Below are 26450 nucleotides of genomic sequence, written 5' to 3'. Positions count from 1 at the left end.
AACCAGATAAAAAAACAATAGAAAAGTTTTGCAAATTTGACTGCATCTCATAAAGTGCATCTCGGTTTTTTTATAAAAAAGTTAAAGTTGTTGAAAATGGAATCGGTGATTCTGCTGACCGCAGGCTAATCCCCATTAATGTCAATGTTATTACCCGGAAACGCCTCAACATGACACTTTCAAGAGATCGAGTGACCCTGATTCTGATAACGACCACTCAAAGCCTTAACGATAATCTGACACAAAACAGTTCACGCCTCTAAAACTATACACACCACAATTATCTGTAGTGCGTGTCGTTAGGAGCAAGAACAATGCAAGATGACAACGACTTTATCACTCAGCCGAGTGTCAACAAATCAATATAAAATATGGGCACGTTGCTATGGTAACGCGATGCAAAATTAGCTCTGACGTCATAAGATATAAATGTGTAGGATAGGTTGGTAACTCGCGCTGCTGGCTGATCGCTGTGATAGCCAAGTTCTACGTTCCAGTCAGAATTATCGATTTTTGCCCCTTCCACTTCCCACGCAATTTGAATCTGCCAAGCACGAGCTCAAGCTTGGCATCCTCAGAAACAAAGAGCATTAGGAACAGTACGGACGTGCTCGGTAGTGGTCAAACGGTCAGACGAGCTGCGAACAATTAACTGGACAACAAAACGAATTGACCATAAAGAAGATATAGCCGACACTGAGGAACAAAACTAAAAAACAAAACATTACGGATAAACTTTTTTTTACATTTGAAAAACATTAGTCAAGCTTGCTTAAAGGAACTATATAACCTACCCAAGGCGCACTTGCTTAACAGCTGTTGCTCTCCAAGAAGTTTTCGTCTCGGTTGTTTTCCTGTTTTTTGACAGTTTTTTCGAACACTTTTGTATTGAACAGTTGTGCAACATGTGTTACCATTCAGAGGTGATGTGTGCCGTGTTGTTGATGTGTGTGTTAGCGGCGATAGCAGTTCCAATTAAAACGGCAACGTCAACAAAAGGTAAGCAAACAACCATTTTCTTCAACATGTGTTGGCATCAACGTGTAATCCATTTTTTTCAAAATTTCCGGAGTTTCCATCTGTGTTGGCAAATTAAACATGAAGAAAAAGATAGCATAATAAAAGTTAGAAGTTAGTCGGGAGACCAATTCATGATACCGCAGTTTGGTTAGCTTTTTGTTTAGTTTTTCGTATTCTTTAAAAGTTTAAACCTTTTTATTCTATCGTTGATTAACGTCTTATTTGTAATATAATTCAACATTGTGAACTAGTGTTTTTCATTCGATAGATCTTGTGTTGTTACGATATAACTAGTTTAAAATATGAACGTATGAAACAATAATTCATATATATTTCATCATCAATGTCACCTCTACATGTAAAAGAATTTTCTTCTACTCGATGTTATCATTGATAAAATTATACTTTGCTCAATGTGTACTTGTTTATGTTTACTATTGCCTTTAAACGTGTTTATTTGTTCAATATGTGTCTATTGTTCCTTGGCTATTGTGTTCAATGTAGAACTGAAATTGTATTGTTGTCGTTGTGTTCGATTTCTGTTGGATACATATTTAAACCGCTTTCAGTTGTATTGAACATATTGTTTTATTACCTTTGATTATTATTTGGCAAAATATGAATTAAAAAATCGGCAGGGTTTTTCGATTTAACAAAACGTGGGGCAAATAGTAGCATATTGATCAATTTTGTTGATTTGAAAGTAATGCTGATATACATAATGTATATATACTGCATTGTAACATATAGTATTATTTAATCATGTTTACAAATATTCAAATTTGCTTTTATTTCGTTTCATATAGTTTTGTCAATGTTTTGTTATAATATTTCAGTTTAAAATTAAAATGATTTTGTTGATTTTAAATTTCCATAATCATTTTTGCTGCTTTTAAAAGGCTGGTTAATTTTCATACTATGACTCTTTAGGCAAGATAGACATGGTTGCTCGACTGTATGTTTGCATTTTATAGACAACAAAATCATTTTGTCATTTTTGATAGTATATTTCAATAGGTTGTTAGGAGTTTAAGCCGCTATTTCACGTAACCTCTTTACTCTATTTTTTGCCCTGGTGGAATTTTCACTTCAACTATGAATAAAAACGCAAAGGATTATGTATGTTCTTAAGTTATTATAATATACACATGGTTATCGGTTAGACACCAAAGTTATGAGTTGTTGGCCGCGTTGATGGAGTGTAGAAGATGTCCCAACAAATTACTACAAAAACTCCACCTCTAGGTGACGAGGTCGAAACCCAGGTGGAACATTTGCCAGGAACTGACAGTTTGTTGGTGGTATACAAGTACTCAGGACTTACTCTACCAACAAAACCAGACAGGTCCTTAACTGATAGTAACTGTTGAAATAAACAATTAATAAAATATATGAGCTCCGCTATCACAGGAAGACACAATACAAATATACCGCAGCCTACCAAAATGCACATATATTCATACACAAAAGAACATTGTACTGAAATGACCTTAACTCTCATTAATCATAGTACGATGTTTAATCCCAAATATTTTATGGCCTAATAACTTAAGCAAAGTAAGATACCATATAGCCGGCTATTTTCGCGGGGATGATATTTTCGCAATTTCACCGGACATTGCTAGGATACCGAAATTTTTATCCGCGAAATATTAAAAAAGAATGATATCTACCGAAAAATACATATCTTGGAAATTTAAAATCGCTAATATATGATTTTCACTTTATTTAGATCAAATCGCGAAAATTTACTCTGCAAAAATAACCGACTATGCAGATAAAATATTGATCGGGAACCAAAAACACGAGCTTTACACACAGCTGCACCTCATTCTCTGATAACCAAATAATCATGATAACGGATTTTAATTAAATATAGATATATAGTTACTAATTCTTCCATATACAGAAGCAATGTTTCATTTATATATATAAATTTACAAAAATAGCATTCATGGCGCGAGAGAGAAAAAACTTACATAAGCGCATCCTGTCGATATAAGTACAGGAAGGTACAGTCGTCTGCAGCGGACAAAGGCGTGAGACTGGAAAACCGAATTTATTGCGAATTACTTCATTCGTCTTATATCATCTCCCACGCGTCAGCTGTTTCAATAACTAGAATCGCCGAGTCCGCAGAAATGTATTACGTCACAGTCTGCATTTCTTTTGAGAAATTATGGGATGTATGTGACCTGACTGCCATATTGGAACTGAACACTTATGTCGGTCATTTGTAGAAGTGAGTGAGGCGTCATTTCAATTGAAGTGTCAAGGACAAATGGTTCGGATAATTCACGTAGACAAAACCACTGTCGGTGACTAATAGAAACGTTATTTATTTTTACATGTACTCTTTAAATCTTTAAATAATTATTGTTGTGTCTCATTGCAATTGCGGGAATTTCCGCAAATGTAAGGAACTGTCCCAGTCATATTATGAAAGTTAAACTCCTCAACCGTGCTAGTTTATTGAAACACAACAATAGATAAAAATGTGGAAAAAAAGACAAACCAAAAAACAAAATATGAAATATTGTCGATTTCTCAATTTTCTCGCCGCAGCAGATGCGTTGTGGATTATACCGGAAGTTGAAGTAGACATCCTTAGTAGTGTAAATTATGCAAACTGGATATATATTTCTTTTTGATCTATGAAATGATAGATCCGTCAAATTAAAAAAATATAAACCACTTTTATCAACTTAAAACGAAAAAAAAAATGTTTATATTTATTTTTGATAAATATTAATACGGGCACTTTGGACGTGATAAATACCAGTTTCTATGTAATGAATTGCACGATTCCCAGCTAGTCCAAATATCGAGCAATATGTAGATAATGTTCAACAAATAATGTAAGATTACATATTAATTGTGATATTTTGTTTTTATATTTTTTTGAAAATAACACCGAGAAATAATAATGGAATTCTTGTGTATGTAAATATTTGTGTAGAATATATCAAAGGTGTATATCATTTAACGTTACAATCAAATTGTTTTCAAATGTTTGGCCTTTAATATCCATGGTTTTTTTTTCTTATTTTATATCATATTTCCTATCCACACAATTGTCTAAACACAATCTGAACCCCCGAAAAAATTGACGTTTAGACATCGCTACCATTATTGATATTCCAATGAATGTTGTCCACAGATTTTCATAACCGTAGCACCATTGGTTCCATACTTATTATATATTCGTCCCGACGTTTCCATTTCCAATCAAACACGTGATTATTTTATAGATCTATAGACAATATACACGAGTTTATACTACTGTCAATATCTGAAATGACGCATTAACACCACTGTACAAAACATCACAAAGATTTGTCATCTTCGGGTATAAAACAAAACAAATTGTTTCATTGAATAGCTTCACCAGAAAACATAACTTATTGATAACCTGTTATATATAACGTAATACTAACACATAAAAGAACAATATAATACCAATTTAGAAATTTTAAAATGATTCAATCGAAATTTGTTTTATTAAAAAATGTAAAAAGATATGTGAAGCTAACCATGCTATTTGCTCTCCTAAGATGAAAGGATTGATTAACTGTTCGGCAGCACTTGATCTTCCATAATAATGGCCGAACCAACCGGATTATCTTTTGTTTACCCGGAAATAAACCTGTCCTCATGCTGACTCGAGCTCCGAGTGGCCTGATATGGTATTGATTCCATGTAGATAAGTCACCAAATATTAATTTCTCTGAAGTTTTAACACTGTGCCTAGTTTTAATGTAAATGTCAATTCTAACAAAAAACTGAAGAACTCGTTATTATCTCCACTAAGTGTTTGTTGTCGGTATGTTTCAGTGAGATACCACTATAAACGTGGTTTCAACAATATAATACTGAGACACAACACAACAGGAATATACTTCAGCCTCCAAAAAAACTTATAGAAATTCACACAAATCGACACCTTACGGGTGCCATACGAATACCATAAAGACAGCAGTTTCCACTGGTCTGAAAATTTCCAATAAATTTTGCCTATGATAACAATTGATCGATCAATATATATCAATACAATCGGCTATATGTTATATGCTTTTCACATACTTGTTTTACTTTTTTATTTATTTTTATTTATTTATTTATTTACTTATTTATTTATTATATATATTTTTATTTATTTATTTATTATATATTTTTATCTATTTATTTATTGTATAGAGTGCTTCTTCTAAAATGAGACGTTCAATAAAACTAGCTATGTTGATAACGCACCAGAGAACGTTTTAGCGCATTTATAGACAACAGAAAATAAGGATTGGCGTCACGTGATGTCTAGAGGACTAAAATAGATCCTTCTCGATATGATCATATTTATTATCGCTTTCCATTTTTGGTTTTACGACAAGAGGATAGACGTGTGCACTATTCTTGGAAAGTCGGCTGTTGTTCCTTTTTATGATGAAATAGTATACCTTAATGAAAGGCTGAAAGACGAAAATGGCTCTTATGTTGTATCACACGCTGCTGAGTCAGGACAAAATATATTTATGTCATTTTGTTCAGATCTTTACAGCTATTATACATTTATTTAAATTTTTAATGCCAAAAAAACATCTCGCCTGTCCGCAGTATTCGATGCGGTACATCAGAAGGTAAAAGGTGCTTTTGTATGTCTAGACCTTAAGTAAAAAAACTACTGGACTTATAGTCTAAACTGTCTATGAGCACCTCCAACGAGAAAAGGAACATATCTCTATTCAGCAGTAGTCAATATATGTTGAAATTCGCTATTTTAAAAGTGGTTTTGAAATTGTGCCAGATTGCGTTGACGTTGATATATATGACTTTAATGAATGGTCGCTTTAAACAAATGGCCTATACATAGAAGGGAAGTAACTTTGAGATATCAGTATGCATCGTAACCTACTTTGTAAATTCGGCATATATTCAGAATGCCTGTACGTTGGTACCTAACTCATACAATTAGCGAAATCAGTTATTGTAACAATGATTTTAATTTTATTAAATTGATTTTAAACATTCTATTCTTTAACATGATTATCTTTTCAATATTTAATCTCAATTCATGATTATCTTTTCAATATTTAATCTCAATCCATAATTCAGATTTTTTTTACCTCGCGTAATAAGCATGTTTAAAGATGATGAAACGATCACTAATGTAACTCCAATACAAATCATGACCACTTATCATGATTAAGCTATTTTCATTTTTTTACAAAAAGCAAATATTTGGATATAACTAGATAACCTAATGGCATTATCATCGCAAATTAGTTTATATTTCGCAAATTTCCAGTAATATTTAATCTGATAAAACGTCACAGATGATGAGCTTAGTGTTTGCTCTCTCTCCTCTCCCTTCCGATGGAGATTGCCACAGGCATTGATTTTTTTCTGATCCAGTAATTTACCTGAGGCTACGAACATGGGGATTAAAAGCCTTTGTTTACATAAACAACGATTCATTCTCCTCTATCTTGTACATCTACCGGGAGAAAATCACAACAGGGACGTCAACGAAATTCAATTATAAATCGACAATATCACGAGAACCGTCATTCATTCCTGTCACTTATGTAGTTTGAATTTGCCCTTCCTAGTAAGGCCGCTTACACAAATAAAGGCAAACTTCATGTATTGTGCCATTCGTCCGATAATTGGTTTCTAAATAAGGCTTCTTCGTATCGAAAAACTTGATTTAATTGAAACGGCTTCACCATAAGCATAGAGTTTTCCGCCAGTCGATATAACAACCTAGCCGAGCACGTGCTCTGATTTTAGGTTATGCACTTTATTAAAACTTCTATTAAAGAAAATTAAACGCGTTGTATTAAATGTCAGTAAATATCATTTTGAACGGGAATTCGTTGTGTTCTATATGAGGTTTAATCTATCTCAGCTAGTGATGATAGCAATGATAAAAACATGAATATACCACCTGTTAGATATGGGAGCAAAATTTTCAGGTATCGAAAATATCAAAAGTTCATCATTCAGTTATGTTTATCTCTGTATGGAGTAGGGTTAGAGTTACATATCATTACTTGATCTTTTGTTTTCTAATTTAAATTTAAATTTAAAATTCACCCATAATTTTCTGTGATATAGCTCTATAAAATGAGTAAGACCTTACACTTTACGCTATAAAACGAACATACTGCAGCCTCCCAAAACATACAGACATTTACACACACAGCACGAACATATTGCAGCCTCCCAAAACATACAGACATTCACACACACAGCACGAACATACTGCAGCCTCCCAAAACATACAGACATTCACACACACAACAAGAACATACTGCAGCCTCCCAAAACATACAGACATTCACACACACACAACAATAACATACTGCAGCCTCCCAAAACATACAGACATTCACACACATTGCATACAGGGGGCAGTATTAAATTATCTTAGTTATCAACACCAGAAGTTAAGCTCAACAAATCCGAACTATATGAGATACGTTCAATACAAAAATACGTTGAACGTTAACATTTTGTTCTAGAGTCTATCGTATCTTTTATTGTATCGGACAGTCGAGATGGTTGTTTCTCGTTAATAGAGAATTTTCTTTATAACTTACTTTATTGTGTTTCCTATTAACCATCTTTATTACGTTCAGCGCGATAAGCTGCTGTTAGGATTAAATATTTATTACAGACAAATTCCGAGCCTCGGACTAATGGGATAAGTAGGATATCAAAGCAACGGTCCGTCTGGATGATCAATGCTACAGATTCGATTTAACATCAAAAGAAAATAAAATAGAATAACTGAACTTGTCGTTAACTCAGGCAAACTTGGTTAATCATTTGATAAGGGCGAGGAGCGCGGGCAAGTGGTCATAACGTAAATCCAAGACTTGACAAGATTATTTACACAAAAAAAACACTTTTAAGGTTTTGTGTTAATTGGAACTATCCAAAGATGCTCCACGCTGACAAATAGTATTAGACACACACACACATATATATACATTATTTATCACTAACTAGTGTTCAAATGATGAGTATCGTTTATGCTCTGTCGGTCGTGGAACAACTTTAAATAGAAAATGTATTTATTATGTTTCTTTAAATATTTTTTATTTAATTCCGTATTAGATATTTTGTATATAGTGCGGTTTTGCTGAAGTAAACTACGCCAAGTAAGTCACATACAGTCAAACATGTATAAATAATACCTCCATATAACGAACACGTGTCTATAAAAGACTCATGAACCCCATTGACTGTAATTTACTGTACAATTTACCCCTGTATAAAGAATACCTCATTGTAACGGACACTTGTCTATAAAGGACAGACTCATTAATTTACTATTAATTTTACCCCTGCATAAAGAACACCTGTATATTAAGGACTGTTTATGTCACCTTCGGTGTACTTTATAGACAGGCGTGACTATATTAGAATATATTTTAGATGCTACGTTGTGTTAAGTTTGACAATGTTTAAATATAAACGAAATATTTCCGACTATACATGTATAAGGATATTACGTAAGATTCCAAATGTGAACATTTTACTTTGTCGTAAACGTACAGTATATTATTACTCAAAACATACATAACAAGTTAAACTTGATAATAGAGCACACACAAATAGAAACTTAAATAAAAGGGATCATTCTAGCGATATTCCCATCCGCCTACATTTTTAGTATTTAGGCAAGTTTAGAAAGTCTGAAGCCTCGAATAATCGTGAATAAGATTTCTAGAATTATCTGATTACTCTGTGTCTGGGAATACCGTCTGTGATGTTAGACTGAGGAGATATCAGGGGAGTAACTGTTGGAATGTTGTAGAAAAAACTATACACAGTTAAGCATTGTCCTATAAAGGTTGAACCCACTAGAGTGCAATTTTCGTGAAATGTCTGTCAATTTGGCAGGATAGGTACAGGGCACCCGGGATCAGTAACAAAGAAATCATTCACAGATCGTCCAGAGAAAAAAATGCGTGGGAATAATAAAACAAAAGCTACATAATAAAAGAAAAAAAATATATACATGATATTGTTAAATCCATGCACATTTATTAATGAACATCATACCTTTAATGCATTTTACCGAGTAACATATGAAATTATTCATCCAAGAAAAAATATACATGTGTTTCTCGAGAACGAATATACTGTGATGACCTAATCAAATCTATGAATACAGCCATTTATTAGAACGATGCAAAATATTTTTAGCCAACACGCATGCGCCGTGAATGATAAAAACACTGATTGCAGATATTTGAACACCAGATATTTTATAACAAATCGCGATACGTTAATTCGAAAGTTCATAGATCTATGAACGGCACATTTGCGACATCAAAATCTACGTACAATTTTCAATTTTGTTTTAACATTTCTTCAGCATTGACCAAGCCCCAATTTTTCAAAAATAACACTTAAGTTTGCTATATGCCATTTTATTTAATCAATATTTTTTTTCTGTTTTTTTCTATTTTTCTTCATTTTAGAAAGGTTATTCATGATCATTTATAAAATGTTTTACAGTTTTCTATTTTTTTCTATATTTTTCAGAAGACAAGAAATCATCAGAAGCACCGGCAGCAAGGGTAAGTATAGTTTCATAGTTTATATAACTTTCGATACTTTCTGACACCTAGGAATGCAAGACAAAGATTAACCACCCCTGAGCCCGTACCAACAATGTCCGCATCAATTGTCTCCATGCTGACAAACCCATATTTTTGAAATTTCACAACTCCGCGAATGCTGGTACCACAAATTGATATTTTGTAACCGTAAAGGTTCATTGAGATATAAAAAAAATAATTGTATTTGGAATATGCCTCTGATGTCAGTATTCTCAGGAAATGTTTTCTGAAATATGTTTTTGACTGAATGAAAAATAATGCTGGTAGGTAGCTTGTAGTGTCGACAGAAATGTTAAAATAGCCTTTAAATTGATTTTGCCGGCGATGTTCGACTGTCAAGACCATTCAATATTTTCGAAAACAAATTCTGGTTATTGTAGCTTCTTCATCACAAAATATCGGTATCAAGTAACCAAAACAAATTGATGTTAACATGTAAAACCTTGTTTGTTTTGTGTTATTTTCTCTTGTCTAGAAAACGCCCGTTCTTCCCAGCGCAACTGAACAAAAGATACAATGTTCTTTTCAATGGTTTCACAGTCAGCTATTTTTACCAGAACCGTGCCTTAGACAGACAAAACTACATTGTTGTTGTTGAATACTTACGCTTCTCCAGTTATGTAACACTTGATAGTGTGTGGAATCCGTCACATAAGTAGCGCTCCACCATAATGTATTGAACTGGATGCTGTCAAAATGGGATTATCGAAGTCACAGTTCGGGTTTCAAAAATATGTTTTGAATTAAGTACATTAATCACAGAAACGTAATGTTATATCATAACATATACTGATCATTAGCGGTTGGGATATTTTTGATAATATTACTTGGTTTAATGTACTTTTTGCAACGATTGATTTTCACAATTTCATATCACCTGCGAAATGATGCAAAAAATATCCGCCAGCAAAAATGAGTTTACTTACAGTAATCTTCTACCAATGTATAACATTTACCTTCATTTTTATTCTACCAGGTAAACGATCAGGAATTAGCATTGGAAGAGTTAGCTAATCTCGCAGGTAAGAAATAAGGTCCGATAATGTTACATCATCCTTGACCTGACATCTGTTTCGTCACGTGTTGGTTCATAACAGTTCAAACGCATGATCGTACAATCCAACACAATTTAAGTGACCGAGAATATAGTTATTAGCATAGACATAAGGGCGAATATATTTTAATCAGCCAATCAAATTGATCGTTTATGTGAATTGTCAGAACGATGCAAAATAGTGTTTCTTGAGAGCGAATATATTTTGATGAGCAAATCAAATGTATTGGTGCGCATGCCCATCCATTCCATCACTGTTTAAGAGAATAAGAATCTTGTTATAACAGTATCGGTATTAAAGCGAATTTGCTTGATATGTTGATATTAAAAGATTTTTTGTTGTTAGCATGGACAAAGGTTCTATACATTAGTCAAAATATAAATTATATATTCAATTTTCTAGATTTGTTGTTTGATACCTCTCATTACCGTTTAAATAATTTACAGTAGTTTTAATTAAATATAAGTATAAAACATTTTAATATATGCAAATATTTTTATTCAACTTTTTTCTCAAATGACATAAAATCACGTTTTATTTTTCAGCAAAAAGCCATAAAAATGTCGCAGTTCAGAAAGAAAAAACTTACCATTATACAAATGTTAACGGAAAAATAAACACAGATTCAACAGCCGAAGAAAAAAGTGAGTAATGAAAAAAGAAATTAACGACATACTAATGTTTTTAGAAGTCTTTTTATCAGGATGCTTAATCGAATGTGTATCAAACTGCAAGTATTTAAGTTTATATTTTCTTTAAACATTTTTGTTTTATAATTAAAAACTCAAAAAGTTAAGAATTAAAATCGAGAAGGCGAACCAAAATCATTTTTCAGCCATATTTATGGTTATCCACTTAATAGATTAATACAAGTGTATGATTCTGTAATATATCCGATTCGGGTTTTTTTTTTTTTTTTTTTTTATTATTTTAGTTGTTTTTTTTTTTCAAAATAATCAGTCCTTCATTTTTAAGTATGCCTGTATTTGTTTGTTTAGTTTTAGATCCAGAAAAGCAAGAATTGGTTTTAGATTTAAAACAAATGACGAAAAGTGATAATACAAAGGAAGGGCCTCATACAGTCACAGTTGATAGAATAGATATGCCTTCAGCAGGAGTGCACAAAAGTATTGTAACCAATGGCGACGACACAGAAATCAATGACGTCACAGATGAGAGCGAGGTATGTATAACAAATATTACCACATATGGAAATAAACTAAGAACGCTGTTGTGCAGCTTTTATCAGCATTAAGCTGCTTCTTCAATATTTAAAATCACATGCCATTTTTTTAAAAATCTAATGTATGTTATATTTTTAACAAAATATATATAACATCCAGAATATATTACATTAATACAATTTATCACTTTTGAAAGGTTAAGACCTATTGTGAAATGTACAGTTGGATGCTTGAGATTTACATTTTCTACACAATGTGCTATTATTAAATAACGTCACGTGACGTCAAATATAATTCTTTAAAATTTTGAATATCACTACCAACCCTATAATGAAAAATCACATAGGAGATGAAAAAACACGTCAATTCCTTCACAATTCCTTCGCACCTCAAATTTATTTCAGTTATAATTAAACAGTTCTGCCAACGATAGGAATTATTTAGTTTCATAGTCTTATTTTATTCAGGTATGAAATAGTCATCTAATATGGCTATAACCCATAATATTGTATGTCACAATTCTTCTAAAAACTATTTTTAGAAGTAAGTAGTTACTAATTAAGGCTATAGATGTTTGTTTGCTTGTTGTTGTTTTTTTGTTTGTTTTTTTGTTTGTTTGTTTTTTTTTCTTTGTTTTTTTGTTTGTTTGTTTTTTTTTCTTGGCGTCCGCGCAATAGTAACATATAGGTACCAATAATAAACAAGAAAAACATCAGCTTTTTAAAGACAAGTGTAAAGAAAACATCATGCTTCATACCGTCTTCAAATATGGCGAATCTACAAACCTCTTGTCAATTTTGTTTTAAATGCACATAACCGTACGTCAAACTTTTAGTATTCAGGGAAATGTTGTGTTTATTTTCTTGTATTTTATTTGTCTTGCTATGGTAGCTGGTAGGTTTCAGAAAAGTGTAGTTACATTTCGTAATCACATATAATTTATATCTAGTATGAACTAGAGATATCTTATTTCATGTTTGCACTAATTTAGGGCATCTGAGTCCTTGGAGGGGGTTATATATACATCAAGGCTTTATTGCTATAGATAACTACACGCGCGAGAGGTTTTACGTCGGGTTGTTAATTCCAAGCACAAAGTATATCCTCCCCCTCAATATTTCTATTTACTCTCTCCTCTGCGAGCACTGTTGTCTCACGAGAAACACATTCCATCAATTTACCATTCATGCGAAAATAAGCGGCTAGCTCTACGAGCATTCTAATCACCCACTTGACGCCTACGCGAACAGAAAATAATCCCTGTAAAAAGTGTCAAATAATCGATAATCTGTGACTAGGTGGCAATTTAGCAGACTACAGGAAGTCGTCTGTGCCTGAATGTGCTTGATAGATTTGTGATAAGATTATACAGGTTAATTACCATGATAACACAACAGATTCACGCTGTTAGTACCACCACGAGGCTTGTTTAATTGCCAAGAGGCACGAAAATCTACATAAATAAACACCAAAGAACTGAAATAGCTAAATGGTAAAGGTAATGGCTGTTGTTTTCGGGCGCCAGAACGACAATTACATAGGTTTCTGAACGAATGATACAGCAATTATATAATTCAAAGAGACAATGGATCCTAGAGCTTCCGGCTTATCACATGGAATAGTGTTATTGTACGTTATACAAAATATGTAAAAGAACAGTGTTTTGTATCAAAATAAGCCTTATCTCTTATAGTATATAGTGTATTGTATTTCAAATTGTTAAAAAAATCAAAGTAACTGATATTGGGTTTTAAACTACTTCCCTTCCTCCGTTAACTCCCGACCCTTACCTCACACTATGTCTTTCTGTTTGAAAGATTGTATAAAAGCCGATAAATTGTAATTTGAAGAAAAAAAGTTCGATTTGTAGGAATGTATGTGTAAGTGGTGATGTTATGTCTAAATATCATTAAATAGAATAACATTTTTTGTATAATATTCTAGTATTTTCCATATGACGTCATGATCGACGCCATAGAATCTGCCCGACGTTATCTGCACAGGTTTTCTTCGAAAAGGAAATGCAGAATTGCGTTTTCAGTCAAATTTAATAATCAATGAAAATTAATTAAAAACAATGCATCCAAAAATTACCTAATTTCTGTTTTGTCTTGTTTTTATATTAGGAAAGGTTGAAACCATCTTCAATTATAAATGTTCCGTAACACAGTAAAATTATGAGATTTTTTTTAGTAAAAAGACGAAGATATTAATGTCTATAATGTATTGTTATTGTCCAGTGATTGACACATATAGGGATCTTATCGATTCCGTTTTGCATAATGAATTGATACTGAACAAACACTGAACAGCTTAAAATACAGTATGGATAAATTCTGCTACTGATAATGCGATTTTTATATGAAAGGATAAGGATAAAAATCCCACGATTATCTAATTTGAGGAATAATAAAATATGATGAAGTTATATTATTTGTCAACATTACAAAAAAATCATACAACTAGATGAGCGAGTTTATTGAATATCGGTCTGGAAACACGTAATGGTATATTCTCATAGTTCATATAGCAAATATTTGTTTTACACTAGCTATTGTTACGTGTGATCGGGATAACAAGTTCACTAAAGTTGAACTACATAAATGTAATTGGATATTAAATGCCTACAGCCTAATATTAACTAATGATCAAATTGGCTCGGATAATACATTTGATTAGGTCTCGAGTTGTGTGGGTGGAGTTACCCTATGTCACGTACAAAGACACCGCGGCAATCTCCGGTATCGATCACAGCGTTAACTAGTAGTGCTAGCATTGCATTAATGAAAGACGATACATATTTTGAGATCATCTTTTAGGCATTTCCCGCAGTGGAAATGTCATATCTGTCCAATGACGCACGCGACGAAGCGTATTGGTGACGCAGCAATAGCGCCCTCTAGTGGCCCACAATCACGCAACCTAGATCACAAACATGTTTGCCGTGTTAGCCATGAGGTCTGTGGCATTATCGAGTATTCGAGACATGTTTCTTTGAACATTAGATACTCTCATTGCATAAAGACTTTCACTTTGACTTTGCATATTTTCACGGGCATTCTAATATATTCAGAAATAGATAATATCTCTACCCGTGATAAGCATTAAGTATATGACGAATGCGCCAACTTGTTTTCACGTTCTAAGTATATTTTAAGTATATTTTGCAATGTTTCTTTGGTTGCTGTTTTCATAAAAGGAAGAAAAAATAAAATAAGGGGAGTTAACTAAATGCTATCACACGGGGACACATTCATCGGGAATACAACTAATATGTTGTAATTTAATTCGTTTCCAGAAAGGCATGTATGCAATATCAAATGTTTGATATAGAAAAAAAAAGTTTTGCGAGATAAAAGTTATTTGGTTTAAATTAAATATGTCTTTCGTTACCTCAGATGTGATAGTTGTAAGAATATGTAAGAAAAGCAAACATTTTCTTCTCCAGACAACCTTATTACGCCTTAACTGCGTATAAGAAAATGAATAGTTATTGAAATGTTGAATGTCTATAGTCGTATTTTAAGAAATTGAATGTAACACTTTCTTCTTCGAGACGGACAACACACAGATTCGATGAATTGACACTTTTCGAGGGGTTGTATCCCCGGTGGCAAATAGGTGTTATCAAAATAGTCCTTTTATTTCAAAATGAATGTCACAATCGAGGTCAATGTGAGACGGATATATCCGAGGAGTTCCGATTGACAAATTAAAGGGAAATAACAACAAGTGATTAAACACATATAAAGTGTATTACTGTAAGATTTACAAATGCACCAACATTTTCTCACTCTCAATTAGTATCAAGAAGGAGTACGCTATTTTTTCCTTCGCGGAAATTTAACAACTATGCAGTTTATATAAATTCCGATAATGTCATGAAGGCAACACAAATATGTTTGAAAGTAATGGATTAAAGATACCAAGATAACAACATCATTGGTGGGTGTAGTACGGTTTAAGTTGTATTGGGAAAATAATTTAAACATGAAATAACTGAAGGCCGACGAAGCCTTACAAAATCACCATCTTTTATTGATATCAAATAATAAGCAATATTTTCATTTGCGATCTGTCTTCTGTATGCCTGAAAATAGCTCTTTATTCCGTGACATCGTCAAATGCTTCAAGAACCCAATTAACAACAAAAAAGCCAAAAGAAATATTTCAGCAATAGATTTTCCTAAAGTGGAATACTTGATGACGTCATAAGCTCGCTCTTCTTCTCCTGTGGGATTATTCAAAGCCCATACTGATCAAAAGCAGTCGAAATCGATACAATCAAAGATTGAAAGAGAGCTTCTTTCTTTTACTCTTATTCCCAAATCTGCATAAATAACCGATCGGTCAAGCGCTTCTGATCTAATGCCAGACTAATGTCACGAAAGGTCAACCCGAAGGGAATTCGAAAATCTGTTTTCTATACTTTGGTGGATTCCTCTCGTAGACGTCCAATTATCTCATATAATACAATACACGCCAAATAGTATCCCCAAGACTCAGGTCCGGAAACAAAATACCGTATATGATTGAGGCGATTGATTTGGTGATTTTTCCTAGCTGTATTCACACCTCTTTGCCGACAAACATATTGTACCGTGGCCATCTAATAGATATTTAGGTTTTTAGGTAATTATATGCGAATTCAATTTCAAGTATAAGTCTCACATTGTTCTCTATCAAAATATATCGTTTATCTTTAGCAACATATGGAAATATCAATTTACTTACATGATTACGACAGCACTACATGGATGAGGATACAATTTCAGGAACAGCAATTCAAACAACAAAAATAGAATCTTTCATCTAATGTGCCATTTTTCTACTTTGATTTACGGGACGGAATACGCATAAAGGAAAACAACAACTTTATTTATTATTTGATTACTTGGATAGAATATACTTTCAATGCCCAAAACACAACATTAGTATATTGCTTTTACATATGTAGTATGTTCCTGTGTCATTCATTTGTCATTCATCTTAACATTATTTTCCACATTGTAAGCATTTATCAAAAACAGAAACTATTTTAGAGGCAACAGTTACAATTTTAATGTTATGTTTTGTTTTCAGCAAATATCCTCGAAGGAAAGTGATATCATCAATTTTACACCTGAAGCAGTAGCGGAATTTCTTCTAGAAACTGGAGAGTTTGAGGAATTTGACCAGGCACTGAAGGAACTAGAAAATACATCAGGGGTATGTTGATTTCAATTATTGTTTAGCTTTTTAGGCCTTTAATTTGTGTGTTTTTTTATATTAGATTTAATTAATGGAACTAGGAATTTCATCAGGGGTATTGATTTTTTTTAGATTTTAAGGTCTTTAATTGGTGCGCGATTCATATGGGGTTTAATTAAAGGAACTAAAAATTCATCGGGGTATGTTGATATCCATAATTTCAAATTATTTTTATTGATCTATTATTTATACTCAATTTATATAAGGTTTAATTAAAGGAATACGTCAGCGTATTATCAATTATTTTTATAGATTTCTAAGATCAGTAATTGGTGCGCAATCCATATGGGTTTAATTAAAGAAACTGGATAAATACAAGTTAGTAGATAACCTTATTGATATGTCCATGCTTTTATGTATTGGCTGTTATATAAAGAAAGGCGAAATAAGCAGAAAACAATTAAAGCAGCGAATAAGTTTTACAGCTTTTACAGCATTGATATAATAAGATGTAATAGTTCTAAACATCTCTAGACAGATAAAGCGACGTCTTTAGAAAAGAAGTAAAATATTGTAGATTGGTTACGTATCTTCGTTACACATTGTCATCCATTTAGTAAACACAGATAGGGACATGCGTGATTTGAGAGAGCATGTGCATATATTTCGAGGCTATGAACTATATTACTGCACTGTGAGAACAATACAACTTTGAATCCATTATACTACATAGTAGTTTTATTCGCGATGATTTACTTTCGCTATTTTCACAATCAAGTTCTTTTCATGCGAATTAATACACCAGCGAATAAAATGGAAAGATTGATAGCCGATGTATATGATATGTAACCGCTTAAGAAGTTCCCTCTATTATCAATAAGGTTCACAAACCATGCCCGTCACTAAATCACCCCTGAAATTCCATATTGGACTGACCTAGTCTTTGATTTAGAAGAGTCTAAATATGTCTTAAGGGATGAATGTGTTAATGTATCTTTCGTTTCATGCTTCCTTTATTTCTGGATCTAGTTCCTTCCTAGGACTTATCATTTGATCCTGAAGTTAAATGGTTAACCAACGCAGATTCTAAACGCGAAAAAAGTTTTCCTGTTGAACGGGAATATTTTTACAACCAATTAAGTACAAGAAGGAAAATTGATGCCGTGATTATATCTCGATCGATGGTTGTCTCAAGACGAATACAATTAAGCAGAAATCGGTTCCTATAAATAGCACTGTTGTATTTTATCAGAAATAGGATCTCGTTAAAACCAAATCAACTAAATGGAAACTAATAATATGGTAGTTAGATTCTATTAAAGGGGTTGAATGTCTGATGATACGATAGTTTAAGAATATAAAACATTTACCGTAAATGAGACGAAAGTTGTAAACGAGTGAATAGTTTTCATTGGATAGTAATAGAAACTTAAAGAAGATAGGAAATGTCTCCAGTATTATCAATTATAGACCTCAACTGAGGTTCATATGGTGTAATAACGTCCTGTTAGAATTAAATATTTTAGATTATACCAAAATATTAAACCGCACTAGTAAAATTAGATTTCTTCCATTCTAACAGGGAGATATAACACTATATGGACCGAATAAAAGGTCCTTACTTTTATATTAGATATGTAGTTCCTTTGACAAATGTCAAAAGATTTATCCTATGTATATATTAATAACAAGAAGAACGATGACATTACCCTGAGTAACTCCAACTTTAGGCAATGACGGCAGAGAAGTAATATTGACTCGATGTTTCTAAAAAATGGAAACGATATGTTATCTATTGAACCCCACCTGACTTTATTAGCTAATCAGAGGGTATACTATATAAAATAAAAATTGAGCTACATGAAAACAGACAAGCACGAAGACCTTGGTCATAATGTAATTCTACCGGGGCAGTATAACACCATATGGACCTGAGCAAAAGTCCATAAATACACACATATGTAAATATTATTATTAAAGGGGCACCGTCTGTATCCTTACATGGCATATCATCGGTAATAAACGTCACTTTGATAACACTGCTAGAAATGTTAATCAAAGTTATAAATTTCAATGATTTGTTTTAAATCATTCCAAAGCAACAACAGGATTTCTTTTATACCTTATTTCGAACACGCTATTCCTAGTGAACTAGGAAAATGAATGCATTATTCAAACGTTTAAACATCGTGTCATACGAACGTCATCAAGTCTGAAATCGATAAGACTCTTTGGGATACTACGCCTACGCTAGCCATGCAATTTCTCTCATTCATAAATATTATTGATTTAACAGAGAGGAAACAAGTTTATTTTTATCTGCATGTTATACAAGTATTCTGGTAGTTCTGTTCGTGGAAACACATTACCGTTACAAAACTCAATTGGCGTCCATTCATTGATGAATGCTATCAACTTAGAACCGGGAGCGTTCATGATCAATATACGTTGTACTATTACACGATAACATCTGCGGAACAAACAAATTAAAGTATGATTGATGGATTACTTCCCTTGATTGAAACTCTTCTGTGTATGATTTGTTTAAACATCAAACCCTATAAACAAAAGTTCTCCCAATATCAGTCAGCCGCGTGTTTATAATGTAGCAAATTACACCTCCATCAAGAAGAGTTCACAAGAGAGGTGATAACTGCTATCGCAATCGCAACTCCAATATTTCTCTCTCTATTCAATTAGATGCTGTTTTTATGCAAGCTCCATTGAACGACCATGTTTAACTTATCGCTTATTCTGGCCGATCGTGACAAAGTCTTTCAGATTCGGATAATAATTGCACTCTCATTGGTTTCCGCTTACAATTACTTTTGGCACGTGGAGTTCGTTGCGTTGACAACCATCCCAATCACTCGGTAATACCGTGTCAGAACGTCATTCCTTCCTAATGTTAGCTTATCGGTTATAATCCGATTAAAAGCCATAAAATGTTGAGCAAATTATTATTTTTATCTTTTATATAATGAACTTTTTGGAAAAATCATCATCAGACTGATCTCTCTTTGTTTGTTTCTGTTTGTTTTTGTTTTTTTTAAATCGTTATTTTAAGAATGTGTGTGTTTTTCCATCTTTAAACTTGAGAAATTAATCACGTGATTTTACTGTTACTTATAACTGGTTATGTACGACGGTCAAAATTAAAATAGAGCAAAAAATATTTGATTTTAGCTATTTTGAATTTCCACAATTTGAATTTCAGAGTCTATAGAACCGAATTGCGTTTTTTCAAATTAATGCGATCATATCAATCTGCCGTCATTTAATGATTCTGTAAACATTTGAGAGCGCTAAGTCATCACATTCGATTCAACCTCAACATATCTCAAATAAACAGCAAATAAACAATGATTGGTGTTTACTTGTGTAAATTTAAGTCTAATTACCTCAAAACAGTTTAAAATTACTTGTTTTGCTTTTGGTGGATGCTGAATAGGATTTCATTTCATATAGGGCGTAGTGTTATGGACTTAATGGTTTAAAGTAAGTACTTATTTAACTCAAGAAAATACTAATTCGTCTGCTTCTTCTGCTTCTACCATTCTACCATTCATCAGCGGTGTAGCTTCTTTAAAAATGGCAGAAGTTAACAATGCAATGTATCACAGGTTCGAAGCTCATTCCTTTCTTTGAAAATGGATTGGAAGCGAGGCAAACAACCAGTAGATGCGGGTCTTCATTCATAGATTCTGCCGATATCCTGGCCACATTGGATTGGTCAAGAGTTTTTTATATACATATCCTCAGATAAGTTTTCCCCGAAGGCTAAGAATATACAGATAACGATGCGCTATTCTAAATATGGATCGACGCTTCCTGTGCCTTGGACAGAGAAATAAATTCAATGTCCTTTACTATCATAATGATGAGTTCCTGACACCCAATGACGTCATTGATATTGATTTTTCTGTTTATTTCCGGCGGATGGCTCTGTCCATAGGTATTTATTGCCTATCTTAATCAGCTTCAGATGGTGATAGACTTTTTTAGATTTACGTTGTTATATAAATAGTTTGATTACAAGAGTTTCGTTTCTATTTCGATTTGGTTGTTTATTGAACGTACCTTTATCGTTTATTTATGGATGAACTTTCCAATGAAGATTACTGATCCTAATTTGAGGCACATGAATGTCTTAATCAATTTTTTACTACAATGACTGTGCCGGTTTTCAAATTTTCCGCTTGGAGGTTCTTCATTTTTGATGTCACAAATATTTTGGTCGAAAAATTACCAATAGAAATGAGTGTAGCCTATGAAATAAAATTATTTATTTATCTATTTTTTGTTTTATTTCTTATTTAGTATTTATTTTCTTTATTCATTTTATTTTCATTTTCATTTCATGGTTTTGTTTTAATATCTCGATATAATTGACAACTTATAATTGTAATAAGGTATACGGGTAATCGTGCTTATTTCCGTTTCTGGGAGTTTAAGTTCGCTGAATTTAACCGAGAAAATAGCAAAAAATGGTCACCCATTCATAAAGGTAATACCAATAACGTGATGACAGACAATACTTCGTAATCAATTGATAACTCTTTTAATCCAGTCCATCAAGCAAGAATATCAACAAATTATTTCTACTCAAATAGATGGCGTCAGAAAAGGTGCACCCATTTCTATAAAAGAAAACAGGAATCGTCACATTAAACATGCAGACATTCATAGCTGGCCGCCCATAAATGACCATAGCTATTCATCTGAACGTGATGCAATAAACTTTATACCACTACATATTCATATAATATTGTAAAAAGTAACAGTAAGCTGTGAAGGTAAAGTTTAACAGGAACGGCGTTGTTGTTCTTTTCCAGATGACTCATGAGCAGGCTGAAGAATACAAAAATAGTGTCAGAGAGGCATACAACAAGCTGTACGAGGAAGCTGAAGCGCAGGCGCAAACCGAGACAGTCCTTGAAGAGGTAGGTCACGTGATTATGTCAGTAGTCCTTCCTTCAAGAATTTCTACCATGTCACATTCATAGTAGGGTACAAACCAATTTTAAATGGGCACCATCTAATATTTGAATAGCTGACATAGAAAAGATGCCAAAAGGGACTATACTTCGAAGACAATTTCTATAACGTTCATGAAGATATTTTGTATTATAAACATTACGTTTTTATTGCTTTATCAATGTTTTAATATCAGCACCTGTTTGTTTGTGTTCCACAGTCGTTTTTCCCGGAGACGGTAGAAGACATTCCCTCATCCTATGACTCTCTGCCAGCAAGCTTCTACAATATGTACAATGATGATAACGAAATCCCTACCCTCGACATGGCACAACTCCAGAACGAGGCTGTAATCCCTGACGTCATTTCCGAAAGAGAAACATTAAATACACTTATCGAGGATTTGATGGATGAATGGCTCTCCCGGGCAGTACTCACAGGTATGTCAGACTTACAACGTGCGTTCTATTGAGGTCAAGTTGTGTTTGGGTTTCACCTATTCTGATTGGTTGTCTTCGCTTTTATTATAAAAAAGAACCGCAATTTAAATCGTTCTATTTTTTTAGTCTTTTTTTAAACATCATATCTCATCACGTGACTCTTAACTTTTAATATATTGTTCAGAAATTATAACAATGTTATAGATACATCAATGCATTTAGCATTTGTTACTTTATTTCCAGGTGATCAGAAAGCCGGAGCCATGCTAAATAACATTATGTCTGTTGTTTCGAAAGACCAGGATCCTGATGATTTCAGACAGGTCCGACAGATCCTTGGTAAGTTTTGGAACTCTAGTCTACTTGATTTAAAGACATATGTCTTATTTTTTACCCAACGTTACCCAACAATTTTTAATAGATTAATTAAATTTTCATAACGCGGTTCGTCTTATGTTTTCGGCGTTATCCTAAATAGCGTGGAGGAGTTGATTATCACAATGATACGCGACAAAAGAGAAAAATATGCCATTTTAAACAGAATTATACATTGAATCTCTCGAATACAGGTATTCTGGCATTATATTTGCTAATGTTAAACTTTTATTTTTTGTTCTGGAAACTTAGTAGAAAAGTCAAATACACATATAAAAACTATACTAAAGCATGTATACGCATAAAGTATTAAAATATTAATATAGTTTAGTAGAGTAACATTTCTATTTTTTAACAGCTGATCTTGTTGCCGATGAAGTTCTGCAAGGACTGCAAGCAAGACCGGAAGTACCTATGGAATACGAGGAGATGCTTGGAAACCAGTTCCTGCCATCCATGCCACAAGAAATGGTCAACATTCCAGAGGCTCAGCCAATCGTTAACGACCTTCAAGAGACCCAACCAATCATAAACGACCTTCCAGAAATCAACCAGAATGTAGAAGAGCCTCAGTCAGTGATTGAACAGACAAAAGACAAGAAAAGTATTGATACGGAGGAGACGAATGAGCCAGAGAAGACAGAAGAAAACAGCGAACAGAAAGAAAAATCTAACACACAAGCAGGTATGCATCTGCCAGTTTACAGATAAAATAAACATATCAAGTTCCCTAAAATAGCATTGTGATACTCTTGTTACAAGAGAAATGAAAATGTAGACCGGGGTTCGAATCCAACTACCCGAAAGTCAGCCGGATTCTTCATGGTAGTTTGAAATTGATCGGCCAAGTCCAGTCCTAATATGTAGCTTTCTTAAAATTTATAGAATCCTTTAACTTAAAATCCTCCATAGGACAGCATTACAGATTTTAAGGGAGCGCTCCTTAACTTAAGATTCCCCCTAACTTCACAATGCTTTCCTATTGAGAATTGGAAGTTAAGAAAGTCTTTTAAGTTAGGGAATGTTCCTGAGACCAGGACCAATGGTACGGGTTTATTTTGTACTTGCACATTTTGAACTGCTTGGCATTAATCTATTCTTTATTCTGTATTTGCAGAACCACCAAAGGAAGAGATGGAAAAACTCAAGATGTAGATATTTCAGATCGGCATCGTCAAAAAATACGACATCAGAATCCAGCGCATCTTAAGAGCTTACCAAATTTACTGCAGGGATTGTCGAATTTGATTCACACAAAATTAAACCAAGCTTACTATGCCAGAAACCTTTATTAAAAATCCTGATCTATGAGCGCTGGTAAATATTTTAGAATGGTAAAAGTAAAATTCGTCAAAAATAAACATTTGAGAAAATCGTATTACCCATGCAGTAAATCGATGAATACACAGACAGATATGGTTCGTGAGCAATATTTTTGCTTTGTAAAAAGGATATTGATTGGTCAAAATAATGTCACGTGATACCAACTTTTAACTTGTATGTCATGTGTTGTGTATATCAGATATATGAGGAGTTGAAACATCAACCTTATTTTATTTATGTTTATCGCGGGATATAATTATGAAAAAGTCAAATTATTTATGTTAAGAAAGATATAACAAAGAAAAAACAACATGTCCTAATTATAAACAAAAATAATCTATTAAAATATAGACAAATAATTAAAAAAAACGTAAATTATAATATCGTTTATGAAAGAAAATCTGTGATATATAGATAGTGCTATTCTGGAAAACCTCGGTCACGCTGTAAAAATAAACAAAGTTAATTTTTTACAATACCATGTTTTATTATGTGCATATCATAGCACAGGAAAGTCACGCATAAGACACTAAAACATAATTTGGTACTTAAAATTGCGAATTTATCCTGAACCTATATTTCAGTGTTTACAAAAACATATCAAGTTGTATTTCATAAACGACAAACTTCAAATTTCAAGAACTTTTTCTTTCAAAATTTATAGTTTTCTTATGGCATTTGAGAGAGAAACAGTCCTAAAATACCCTTAACTTCACGTAAATATAGTAGTTTACTATTTATAACTTGGTAAACCATGTTCTTTAAAACTTTTAAGCATTTCGACCGTGCCGAATTTGTAAGTAAATTGAAGTGTTTTCATATGAAAGTACTATTATATTTGTTTTCATACAGAAAATTCAATGAAATTGACACTAATAAGAAAACAATATATTTCCAATCGCATCCATCAACTAATCATACCTACAGAAGTATTGTGTATAAGTTTATTTCAATTATTTCAAAATGTTCAAACAACTTGAAACCATGTGTAAAAATATTTTGAATATTGGCATTAGCGAATTTCAATCTAAATCGAACAAAGACTTATACAATGTAGTTAATCCTGTTACGATGTGACTTGACAGTTATCTAATATACAAGAGAAATGTAAGGAAATAAACACATTATACCTTTGAACTAGGGCAAATTACGCTATGTATATTCATCAAGTATATAGGTCAACTTACATTTGAAATGTAAAACGTAATATATATTTACTTGTACTGTCATTATTTTTATTCATTCTTCTATAAAGAAATGTAATATCATCATTATGCTCAAAAAGATTCGCTCAAAATATATTTTAAGAATTCATATATAGATAAAGATAATACTTCTATGATTATTTCTTCATACAAAATTCAAATCTAAATATTTAATTCAGAACGTTGTGTAATTCAAATTCATATCAATTTGATGAAAAACATGTTTAATTAAAAAACCGGAAGATACGCCCTGTAATTAGAGCAATTTAAATAGGTTTACGATGAAGATCAATATTTGTCATAAGTTGATGAAATTATTATATTCAGCTGATCTTTATTAGGTGATATAAAAATCTTCGTTCGGTACAAATTTTATAGAAATATCAACAACCATTCATCGTATCTACCTTTTTTTTCATTTCATTCTTTGTATAAGAATGTATTGTTCCTCTTTAATATCCACCAGTCTATGTTTAACAAAACTCCACAGCCAGGTGCATTTAAGTTTCAATAATCGCTGAAATATAATTTCATTCCTTCTCCACGATGAAAGAAGAAAACGAAATATTATTTGAGCTGTAAACACCTTATTTACGTTAAATATGAAATTTATACCAATCACACAAAATTTTATTTTAGTTGGAATTTTAAATTGATTAAACATCTCCATCATGATTAATTTTATCATCCGGGTTATTTCTCCGGTATCCGTTTTTAGATCCTATTTGACAAAAAGTATTTACTACTATTATCTTTTCTTAATTTTCAGTAATATATTTTTTTCAATATCAACTCGTGCCTGTGGTCCGATTTATTAAAAAGTAGAATGTTTGACTTAGAGATCAGACCGTTACACTAGGGCGCGTTCATGCCCTTGGACTTGCTAGCGTTGTAAAACTACTGTGATCATGTACATAAAAAACACAACTAAAATGTTATTATTTTTATATGTAAATACGGTAAAATTATCAAAAGCTTGTATTAGAAGTCAGAGAAATCAGAACAAAAACAGTTTCATCATCATCTTCAAAATAAAACGTTCTTAAATATT

The 26450-nt window shown here is 32.6% G+C and overlaps 1 protein-coding gene across 1 annotated transcript; it reads left to right on the top strand.

Annotated features, from left to right (window-relative positions):
• The first annotated feature begins 563 nt into the window (after positions 1-563).
• LOC138305993 (probable serine/threonine-protein kinase kinX) lies at positions 564-26450 on the top strand. The gene is made up of 11 exons (XM_069246303.1): positions 564-999; positions 9574-9608; positions 10627-10672; positions 11251-11349; positions 11704-11888; positions 16972-17097; positions 21915-22022; positions 22277-22496; positions 22740-22835; positions 23230-23556; positions 23989-26450. Exons 1-11 carry the CDS (start codon positions 906-908, stop codon positions 24024-24026), a joined length of 1374 nt encoding a protein of 457 aa, XP_069102404.1. The 5' UTR covers positions 564-905; the 3' UTR covers positions 24027-26450.

The sequence above is a fragment of the Argopecten irradians genome, chromosome 13, assembly GCF_041381155.1.
Source record: "Argopecten irradians isolate NY chromosome 13, Ai_NY, whole genome shotgun sequence".
Taxonomy (NCBI): domain Eukaryota; kingdom Metazoa; phylum Mollusca; class Bivalvia; order Pectinida; family Pectinidae; genus Argopecten; species Argopecten irradians.
The sequence above is the reverse complement of the archived record's forward strand: the minus strand, read 5'-3'. Positions and strand labels throughout refer to the sequence as shown.